Consider the following 12,050-nt stretch of genomic DNA (forward strand, 5'->3'; position numbering starts at 1 on the left):
CAGTGAGACAGCTGCCTTAATACATTATCTAAGAAGCCCTAGAAAAGCCCATCTGCACCCAAAACTTGCCCTTTCACACTGGAATTCCCGCTACTGGGGTTGCTATTTCAATTTACACGCTGAAAATGGACTTCATTGGAAAGGACACTGGAGTGACCCAGAAAAGACTTGCTCAAGACACAACCCAAGTGTGGAGCCTCAAAGTCGGGGGACATCAGAACGGGCAGAGGGTCCTCATTGTGGGCAGACTCAACCCACTTCACAGTTCTGCCTTCTCCTAGACTTGGCCGGTCTATATTCCGGTTAATGTGAACAAAGGAAACAAGGAGAGTTTGGCCTTTCAAAAACCGTACCTGTAAATGGTCTTTGGTTTCTTGAAAACACTCTTGGGCTTATCTCTCCATGTTAATTGTGACAGTAAAACAATAAAAATCAAGATTTAATTTTAACTCATGTTGGTCAGTCTGGGGCAGTAAATGAAGATGATGAGCTGGAGAAATATTAATCCAGGTTGGTTATTTAACATCTGCCTTATTTTGAGGAGAACACTATTGAAGGCACCTGCTCGGGACAATGAAATTCTTCAGTTATATTCTAGTTTATCGCCGGCTTCTCCTTGTGGTTTTCAGTCTGTTGATCCTATTGCCATTGCCAATCGTCCTCTGCACCAAGGTAAGCGAACCCAGAGAATAGGCTGGTGGATTTTCTGATTTATCTAGTTGTCATTTATTGTCGCTATGTCATTGGCTCAGAGCTGAATGGATGGTGACACTTTGGGCTTGAAATCAGGATGGTTATACATTGTGTTTTGTCCATTTTTCTCCTTTTTAATGACTAATGTTGTAGATTCTCAGTATGATTAACTAGCATAATTAAATAGTATATTCAAGCAGAATTATTCTCTGCCTGGCAACCAGGTGAGAGGAAGAACAAAAAAAGCACAGCTCTTGAGATCTTGTTGTCCTGGTTATCAGTCTCCAGGGAGCATCCTGGGTTAACATAGTCCCTTCCCCTGAGATTAGGCAGCACTGTGACATTGGGGGAAAGAGCTAGAACAACTGGTGTAGCACAGACTAATTCACTTGTCAGCTTCATGGCTTGGTGTAAGCCTTGGAACTTCTGGAAATTTAGTTTCCTCACGGGATAAGAAGACATTGAAAACACGAAGTAATTTTCTTGGTTAATCAGAAAATCTATTACATTATTGTAGATATTCTGATTCTTTGAGATTTTATTTTGGTGTACTTGTAGGGATTTTTCTGTTTGCTTTTACCTGTGGTCAGTCTATTAAGTCCAGAACAATAAACTCAATGTATTTTTAATACTTTGGTAAAGTGATTTGTATCAGCAAATATTTAATGAACATCTTCCCTATGCCAGGCACGACAGGTGTCTCTTGGTGCTAAGAGGATGGTCACCAGAGCCAGGCTCTCTCCTTGAGTTGCCAGGATTCCACTTAGAGCTGTGTGACCTGGGCAAATTAATTATCCTCTCTGTGCTTCCATTTTCTCATATGTAAGATTGGAATAGTAGTGGGCTTGTTGTGAGGATTAAATGAATAAGCGCTCATCAAGCACTTTCTTGGAGCAGTGGCTGACACATCGTACGTGGGTTAGTGAGCATCTCCCCAAACCTGTTGACCCACAGCTGTGTGATTCCTGCCACCTCATGACGCCTTTTCTCTGAGTAGAAAAGAACGTGTCTGATGTTCTCCAACAAGTATTAACCAAGGTTATACTAGTCTTAGGTTAAAATAGAATCACGGTAATTATAATACTCCAGCCTGCCTCAGAAGCCTTTCACTGGTATGGGAATCTCTGAAGGAAATTCATGTGAGATAATGAAAAGTCCTTTTGAACTCATGCAAAGCTGGCAGAGGGACCGACCTCTGCTGCCCACAGCTGCGGGTTACCTCCTGCAGGGGGTTGGGGGGCAACCACTTGGCTGGGCCTCTGTTGGCACTGAGGTCTCAGGGCCCTGTGGAGGGAGGGAAGAGCTCCCCTCACCCCCTTTTCATCAAACATTGTTCTGAACCCCCAAAGTCTAACAGAATTTCTAGTGAAAACAGCAGGCACACTCCAGTTGTTTATGGTTTGGTGGTTTTGTTCTTTAAATTCTGTGTGACTAATCCTCCCCTCTTCCCTCTGCCCCCCCGACCCCACCTCAGCTACTTCTTTTTTTTATTGAAGTATGGTCAGTTTGCTATGTTGTGTTAATTTCTGATGTACAGCACAGTGATTCACTTATACATACATATACATATATTCCTTGTCATATTCTTTTTCATTATAGGCTGTTACAAGATATTGAAGATAGTTCCCTCTGCTATACAGTAGGACCCTGTTGTTTGTCTATTTTATATATAGTAGTTAGTATCTGCAAATCTCGAACTCCCAATTTATCCCTCCCCACCGTCTTCTCCTCCTGATAACCGTAAGTTTGTTTTCTATGTCTGTTGATCTGTCTCTCTTTCATAAATAAGTTCATTTGTGTCATTTTTTAAGATTCCACAGATAAGTGATATCATTTGGTATTTTTCTTTCTCTTTCTAGCGTACTCCACTTTGTATGGCAATCTTCAGGTCCATCCATGTTGCTACAAATGTTTATATTTTATTCCTTTTTATGGCTGAGTAGTATTCTATTGTATATATATCCCATAGCTTCCTTATCCAGTCATCTGTCGATGGACATTTAGGTTGCTTCCATGTCTTGGCTATTGTAAATAGTGCTGCTATGAACATTGGGGTGTATGTAACTTTTCAAATTAGTTTCCTCCAGATATATGCTCAGGAGTGGGATTGCTAGATCATAGGATAACTCTGTTTTTAGTTTTTTAAGGAATCTCTATACTGTTTTTCATAATGGCTGCACCAAACTACATTCCCATCAATAGTGTAGGAGGGTTCCCTTTTCTCCACACCCTCTCCAGCATTTATTGTTTGTGGACTGAGGACCCCTCTATGAGTCTCTGGCAGCCAGTAGATGACAAATTTGAGTCACAGACACAAGACTCTAAGCTGAACTCCTACCCTCACCCTCTTCAAAGACTCGATAATCCATCTAGTGTGTGTGATGGATTTCTTTTTCCAACTCCCCTGGTCCCACGTGTCCCCCAGACCTGGCTGAATCCTACCATGAGTACATCTTGATTCATACCGGGACCCCTGCTATATTTTAGTATTTCTGGATTAGTCTCAGCATAAGTCCTTACTTAAGGCAGAGAAACTAAGAAGTTAAAGTAGTCAAGACAAACTTTGGCCATGACTGCATATCATCGGTGATGCTCCTTTGACATATATACACTCGACACTTTGATTATCTTGCATAGTTTTCAGAGAAAGTGAGTATAAACTCTTTGAAAAGGCAAACAAGTAAATAAATTAAAAGCAACAATCTCTGTGCGTGATTCATTAACCAGAAAGTGTATTCTTGCTAAGAAAGGCAGTCGCTGATTTTTTCCCTGAGGTGCTGTGATAAGAGTACATTAGGTCTGTGGGGAAGCCTGACATCAAGTTGCATTTGATGAACTGTGTTCCTCTCTTTTCCCTCTAATCAACTCATTTGTTAAAACTCAATAAATGTTAATGAGAGGATATTTTCCTAGTACAATAAAGTGATTTCATTTTTTGGCTACTTTAAATGCATATTTAATCATTCAATCAACTGCTAATTAAACTCAAAGAATATTATTTTAACTGTTGCTTACAATGAAAGCAGAACTTTTTTTTTTCAGAGACCATGAGCCTTTGGATGGTATAAAATTTAAGTAGAGGTTTACTTTGACAGGGCTGCAAATTAATGCATTGTAACTTTTAGGTTACCAAACTGGAGAACTCTAATAGAACAACTAAAGAATTCAACCCCCTCAAAAAGTCAATTTTGCTTTATAAAAGCACAATCAATCTATATGACATAGAACCAACAAACAATAAATTAATTGACTGATTTTTTTTCATTTTCCTACTGATTATTGAGTTGTTTCTATAGACTGGCCTTAACTCTTACCTTAATTCCATATCAATTCAAAAATGTAGTATCAATGGTGAGAGACCCTAAGTGATTTTGCAAGGTAAAGTTCAAACAGAAGGGGAAGGGGTTCATTTTGCAGAGCATGCTTCTGCTCCAGGCATTCTGCCAGCTGCTTTATCCAAATTATCTTCTTTAACTTTCATTACAAGCTAAGAAGACAAGCACATATGTTCTATCATTCTCCTTTCACACTTGAGGAAAGTGATGCTCCAAGACAGTTGACCCAACCAAAGCCACACAGATGTTACTGAAACTGGATTTGGACTCAGGTTCTGTACATAGTTACATAAAGCGTGGCTTGGTAATCATTTACCAACTCAGGCATATCTCTTTAAGATAATGCTTTAGACAGGTAAAACCAGAGAAGAGGTATATCTTAGCCATTTCCCCAATTGGTCTCATGTTACTCAGTGTCTTTAAGATAGAAAATTGCAGTGATTCTAACTACGGGGGGGTGGAACTATCAGAACCAGAGTAGCAGGCTCAGTCATTTGCTGAATGTCCCAGAGTCCCAGCTACACAAGCTGGTCTTATCAGCTTGTCAGGATGTTTTTTTCTTCCCTTCACACCTGTGCCCAAATGTTTACTATGGGTCATAGCATTAGACTGGCATCTCGATAACTTCTAGTTGGAAAGAGACCTTGGAACTATGTACTTGAATGAATGAATGTTTTCACGGAAATAATATTTTATAGCAAAGGAAGGTATGTCTCATCCCAGAAGCCCATGAGCGTAAGTCAAAAAGAAGTTCAAATTCAATCCTTATGAATTCGCTGTCATACTTGGTCAAATTATGCAGATCGGAAATGGAGACAGAAACAAGTAAATGGCTTACCCAGATGTGGCTATACAGATGCTTCCTATCAACATCTGTCTGACCCTACGGCCAGTGAGCCCATATTTGTGTCTTTATAGCTTCCACAGTGGTAGTAAGTATACTCCTAAAACACTGGTGTGATGTCACTTTCCTAAAGGAATCCTGACTTCTTACTGCCTTTCGCTAAAACATCAGAAATCCTGTCTTTTTAACTGCCACACAAACATAAAGGTAGGCTCGGTCTTCCCCAATCAGTAGCTAGTGATCAGTAAAACAAGCCCGTCATGTAATTGATATTTATGTAAACGTTTGAATAACATTAACAAACTGCACCGAATGTTTCCCTTTTTGGAGCCAAATGTTCTTAAATACTGCCAGAGAAAAACCTGTTAAACCTGGTCCAGACTCTGTGCCGTATCCAGTGATGTTCTCTACGCAGCTTTGTTCTTGTATGACTACTTCTAGCAGCTTGTTCATTTTTATTCTTCTCAGAACTCTGTACTATTTTCTTACTTACTTTTCTAGTCCTTGGCTTTTCTTCATACTTCTTTTGATGGGACAAAACGATAAAAAGAATGCCAGATTTGTTTGAGAAGGAGTAAGAGAAGAAAATTGAACAATAATACTTCCTGTTTGTAGCGAGCATTTCCTCCAGGTATGCCACTCCTCCATCCAGTTTATCCATTCATTATGGATCCCTTTTTTTCAGTTAAGGAGTCGGGAAAACAGCCGCACAGATATTGAGCAGCATTCCCTAGTTGATTGGTTGTAAAACCAAGACCAGATTTTGGATTTCTGTCAGATACTTCAGGATTTCTCTAGAAGATATTTTACTCTGAGAGAAACTTGAAGAGAGAAGAGAGTGGGAGCATGAGCAGAGCAGAGTGCTGGTGCGCAGGACCGACCCCGTTAGACATGGAGGAGATACGGCTGGGAGGGCCGCCTCTGTTTCTGCAGCTGTCATGTGCTGCTTCTTTCCTTCCCAACCTAGGCATCTAATGCATCGCAAATATAATAGAAATTATAGTAAGGATAAGAAATGATGCATAGTGAGAGATGCAGTGCTACATCTGTACAAATGAAACATGGGAGAAATACAGTGCTTGTAAAGAAGCGTAAACTTTAGCGGGATACAGGCTCTAAGGGGAAGGGGAAAGTGGTAGGTCGGAAAGTCTGACAAAGCAAATGAAAATGAGTGGGAGACATTTTAAAATACTACAAGTGAGAGAAGAGGGAGGGGAGGAATTCCCAGAAAACACGAAGAACTTTCAAAGCAGGAAATCGAGTAATGAAACATTATTAATAGAAACAATTGGTATTGTTTTGGATGTTGGTTTAGAATACTGTAGGGATTTAAGGTAAGGGGGAGAATACTATAAATTCCAAGACAGTGAACATTTTTGATCCAAAAGAGCATCAAAATGATGGCAGGCAAGAAAAAAGAAAACATAGAAATCCGCCAACAATAATGTGGTAGGAGAGGACCAAAACCAGAAAATCCAAATGTGAGATATATTTATTTCATGAATATTTTCTGAGAACCTGCAAAGGCCAAAGGGTCGTGCTAAGTGAACGGTGACATTACACAGAAGCTTAACGTTTCTGCTTTCCAGTAGCTGGTACAGTTGCTGAAAGTCAATATATACTGTGGCAAACATTCATCACAAAACAAGGCTGCTTATAAATTTATGCCAAATGATTAGAACACGTCATTTGTGGTATAGATGTGTAACTAAAAGGTGGGTGCACCTCTAGGGAGTCATCATCGTCCTGCCCTCCGTTCCCCCGACCACACACGGTCCCACTTGCCCACAACCTGCTGCTCCTTCTGTTTTCTTTATCTCAGAGAATCTGCTACTCTTCACCCCACTTCCAGGCCTGAAACCTGTGTGTCATGTCAGATGCTTCAGAGATTCCTGAGCTCCCATCACTCAGTGTATGTAGCTTCACTGCCCGAATCCACCCATCTCCTGTCTGCGGCCCCATCTCCACTCCCGCTGGCCCTGCTCTCCTCGAGGCTGTCTTCACCTCTCTCTTTCATAGGCCATCGTCACACTCCTTCCCCGCCAAGTCTCCTGCCCGAGCACCAAGTCAGAAATGCCAGCCTGGTCCTATTGTACCCCTGGTCAGACTTCTGCAATGGCTCCCTTTCGCTGACAGGTGGAAAATATCTAAACAAAACACATATGTACTAATGGAGTTTTAGGGTTTTGTCATTTATGTGTCCTAACAGCCCTCCCCAAAGCCCCCCATACTTATCTCCCACATTCACATTTCCTGCGTTAACAGTATTTCACTGTCTGTTGCCCTTGGAATACTCATGACTATTCTTCCTCTCTGTCTGTGTCCTCTTCCTGGAATGCCCTCTCCTCCCGCCCTGTGCTCTTTGGGAAAGGCAGCTCAGGTTACGATACAGTCAGAATCATCCTCCATGCTCTCACTGCTCCATCATGGAGACATCGGCCTCCACTACAGTATGTATTCCTCTTTGCTTTTATCTTTGCTTCCCCATCTCAGCTGTAAATACCTCAAGAATATGGAATGTGTGGTTTAGCTTGTTTCCTCCTATGGCCCAAATGCAGTGCCTGTCACACAGGAGAGAGTTGATCATTGTGCTGAATGGATGGACTAAAGACCGCTTGAGGCAGAAGGATGTAGGGACTTCAGCCAGATCTTATAGGAAAGATAGGATGCAGGAGACAGAAGATGATGAAAGGAAGGAACTTCAAATACAGTGAAGAGAGTGACTAAGAGACAGGACAAAGGGTGTGTCTCTTCCGTGGAGCTCTTCTTGACCTTTCACAATACATTTTTATATCTTGTTTGGTAACAATAATATATGTGAATGTCGGCTATCAGCCTCCTAACAACCATTAGAAATAGGCAACATTATCCCCTTTTTACCGATGAGCAAATGGACAAAGAGGTTAAGTAATTTGCCCAAAGTCACATAGTCAATAAAGAAGGTGGGAGGATTTAAACACTGACTCCCAAGCTCATCAATGATATTGCCTCTTCAGTGGCATTTATATCAGATTTCTAATGGCTTGTGCACCGTTCTTCCTACATTTGCAATTACAAAAACACATACTGACATGAGTCTCCCACTGACTGGATTGCAGAGCAACCACGACCCTTGATGAACAAATAATGTGAACAAGAAATAAACTTTGATTGTTGTAAGCTGCTGAGGTTTAGGGAGTTTTGCCACAGCATAACCTAGGCTGTCCCGACTTGTCTGGTATATTCTGGAAAACTCCCCAAGTGATTCCGTCATGCTGTCCTCTGGGCCATGTCCTCATCTGTAAAATGAAAAAGACTCTTAAAAGTGTTTTAGATCTTATCTGTGGATTGGCTCTCCCAGATTCACTGGAGGTATTTGTTTAAAATCACAGCCTCTGGATGTGAAGTCTGGGATGCTGCACTTTTAACAGACTCCTCGTGATTATGAAGCAGTTAATCCAGGGACCGCATTTCCATCACACCCTAACGATGTAAAGTCAGGTTGGAGAACCGGATGACCTCTACAGCTGTTTCCGGTTCCACTGTGTGCATGGGGTATGAACGCAGTACATCTCCATTGCTAAATGGTGGTAGACGTTAAATGAAAAGAAAGAGTTAAAAATCCCTTGTAATTGACATAATTGAGCCACCAGTTGCCTTTCCCTGCTATCCATTTTGGGCTAAAGACTAACAAGAAATGCTGATTATTTTTCTTTGACTTTGTAGTTGAGCTCTTTCTTACTCTCAAGATTAAGGATTAAGTCTTGAGAAATTCCTGCAGCAGTAGGGGTAGGTGTATCACGAACCAGGCAAAGCCCTTCATGGGCTCTGTCAAATAATAATAGTGTTTTTTCTGTAGCACCCAGATTTAGAAAGCATGATTTTTTCCCCTTCTTAATTGCTTGGTGTTCCTTTTAGAAAGTCAATTGCAGTGAGTGAGGCCTGGGATTGGTCCCGCTTTTCTCAAGCTGTGCTGCGAGATCGTACCCACGTACATGCTAATTCATCAGCCAAATTACTCCCTAATATCAGTCAGTGTGTTATTAAAAAGGGGGAGGTGAAAAAACTATATTTTAAAGCCTAATTTATATTTCAATTCCATCTGGAGTTATAATTTAAAAGTGAACTAAGGTGATTTTTCAATATAATCAGCCACATTTCCCAAGATAATATATTTGGCACTCGGGACTTTGGGGGAGGGGTAGCCGTGGCTGCCTACTCAGAGTTGCATTTGCCTTTTCTGCCTCGGGGGCAGTTGCCTGGCTGCACTTACTGAGGTGGTGAAGACAGGAGATGACTATAATATTGTTAAATGGGGAAGTGGGAGAGTGTCAGGTGTGGGGAACTGACCTATGCAGGTAAAAAGTTTTAGTTTCAATTCTAGCTTGTTGGCAAGAGAGATGAGAACCTCAGGAGAAATAAACATTTAGCCACTGGGATGAGGGTCAAGAGATCCACTGCCAGGCAAGAAGAAAAGAAAACACAGCAAAAGATTCCTATGCTGAAGAATTTTATGGCCAGGATGGTGATTGAGTGTTTTCTTTAGGGGTCAAGATATATGAATAAAAACAGTTGTAGAAAAGGCACAGAGTGAGGGGAAAAAAACCTCATCATTCAACAAATGTTACTGAGCACTTACCATATGCCAGGCACTGTTCTGGTGCTGGGAATAGGGCAGTCAATGAACAAGAGATGCTCTCATGGGTCTACTTGGATTGAACTCTACTACATACTAGCAAAGTGATTATGGATCCTTGGTTCAGCATGGAATTACAATACCTACTTTCCTCTCCTCTTATTTAGTCATAAGTCAGAAAAACAGATCTGTCTGTTTATTGGCAAATATCTTCACCTTGTAAGTAAGATTGCCTGTCTATAAAGCCTGTGATCAGCAGTCTACATAATGTTGGTGCAGTTAAGACCCCTCCACCCCACCACACTCTCCACCATAAACACAAAGCAAATAAATATTTCTGTAGACCCGAATGGGGCAGAAAAGCAAACAAGCAAACCCAAAAAGTGAGAACCTGTATGGTCTACTGTGCTCCCACATCATTCTGAGGTTAGAGTTAATGTCACTGCCACAGACTAAGGGCTGGAGAGTGGTTTTCTTGCAGCTATGAAAGCACTAAAAAAGTAGACAGACCGCTGTCTGTGGTGGCATTCACAGAAAGCAGCCCAGCCTCCCAGCCAGCTAGAAGCCTGGATTTGCATTCTTCTGGCAGGACAGGACCTCAGGCTGACAAATAAGGCACATTCTGGACTGTGAGCCAGGGACTGGCTGGAGGCAACTGTAAAACTTCTAGATGGGGAGTAATGAGTACAGAAAGAAAAGAAACCACTAAAACAAAACAACTACCACTCAGGGTGAATCTGAAAATAAAATTTAAAAATGCAATAAGACAATTAAGAAAGTCTGACAATGGAATCAACACAAAGATGAAAACAGTCCAAATAAAATGAAAATAATAGGGCAATCATCAGATGAGGAAGGGGGGAAATTTGAAAAAGATGCAAAAGATGACAAATTATTTTTAAAAGAGAAATATATCAATTACACACCAACAAATTGAATAATCTAGACCTAAATAAATTCCTAGAAACACACAGTCTATCAAGACTGAATCATAAATAAATAAGAAACCCTAACAAACCAATAATTACTGAAGAGCTTGAATCAGTAATCAAAAACATCCTAACAAAGAAAAGCTCAAGACCAGATGGCTCCACTGGTAACTTCTACCAGATGTTTTAAAAAGAATTGATGCCAATCCTTTTCAAACTCTTCAAAAATACTGGAGAGGAGGAAACACTTCCAAACTGATTTTATGAGGCCAACTTTACCCTGCTACCAAAGCCAGGCAAAGAGACTACAATGAAAGAAATTGTCCCTAATGAACATGCACATAAAAATCCTCAACAGAACACTAGCAGACCAAATTCATTAGCGCATTAAAGGATCATACAACACGGCCACATGGGATTTACAGCGGTGATTCAGTTATACACAAATCAGTTCATGTGATGCATCAGAATAACAGATTTTTTTTAAATCATATGATCATCTCAATAGATGCAGACAAATCATTTGACAAAATTCAACATTCTTTCATAATGAAAAAAAAAACTGTCAAGAAATTAGGCGACAACAATTAAGGAACAAACCTCAACATAATAAAGGATGTATATGACAAGCCCACATGTGACATCATACTCAATGTTGAAAAACTGAAAGCTTTTCCTCTAAGCTCAGGAATAAGACAAAGATGCCCATTCTCACCACTTCTATTTAATACAGTGTTGGAAGTCCTGATCAGACCGGTTAGGTAAGAAAAAGAAATAAAAGGCAACAAATTGGAAAAAGAAGAAGTAAAATGATCTTATGCGTGGAAAACTCTAAATATGCCACAAAAAACTATTAGAATTAATAAACAAATTCAGTAAAGGTACAGGATTCAAAATCAATGTAAAAATTCAGTTGTGGAATTTATACACTAACAACTATCAGAAAAGAAAATTAAGAAAACAATTCCATTTACAGTAGCATCAAAAAGAATAAAATACTTAGGAATAAACTTAAGCAAGGAACTTCACCTTCTACACTGAAAATTACAAAACTATAAAACATTGATGAAAGAAAACAAAGCCATTTGGACCTTGGTCCAAACCTTGGACATGTCTGTTTGTGGTGATAGTGACTGATTGTGGTGACAGTTATATGGGTGTATGTATATATCACATATATCCAAACTCAGCAAACTGCTTATAATATATATACAATTTTTTTGTATACAAGTTACACCTCATTAAAACTGTTTTTTAAAAAAGAAATACGAAACAAGAAAAAGTAAATGTAAAAAATGACTAGTTAGAAATCCAGGAAATGAAAAAGATAATCTCTGAAATTAAAAAAGAAAAAAAGCAACTCAATTAGAATTTTAAAAACTCAAGATAAAATAAACTATAATCTTTAAAGTGAGTACACCTGAAGACATAATTATGTGGACTAAGAATACTAGGAATTCACCTAAAAAATCAGGCAGAATAGTAAGTAAATATGTTTTAAGTTAAAGAATAATTTGAGGAAGGAATTCAGAATTCCCAAAATGCATGCAAGAGGTATTCCTGAAAGAGATAGAATAGAAAAGAGATTATATTCAAAGTAATAATGGCTAATTTTTTCAGAATTAAAAAGACAT

At 39.8% G+C, this 12,050-nt stretch overlaps 1 protein-coding gene across 1 annotated transcript in view; it reads left to right on the forward strand.

The window, feature by feature from the left end:
* Nucleotides 1-380: 380 nt before the first annotated feature.
* The window catches only part of SLC13A1 (solute carrier family 13 member 1), a 74,175-nt gene continuing 62,505 nt past the window's right edge, over nucleotides 381-12,050 (forward strand). Inside the window, exon 1 of the mRNA XM_010975605.3 lies at nucleotides 381-672. Within this exon, the coding sequence (XP_010973907.2) occupies nucleotides 574-672 (99 nt within the window). The 5' untranslated portion in view covers nucleotides 381-573. The remainder of the gene's footprint in view (nucleotides 673-12,050) is intronic.

This window comes from Camelus dromedarius, chromosome 7 (genome assembly GCF_036321535.1).
Source record: "Camelus dromedarius isolate mCamDro1 chromosome 7, mCamDro1.pat, whole genome shotgun sequence".
Classification (NCBI taxonomy): domain Eukaryota; kingdom Metazoa; phylum Chordata; class Mammalia; order Artiodactyla; family Camelidae; genus Camelus; species Camelus dromedarius.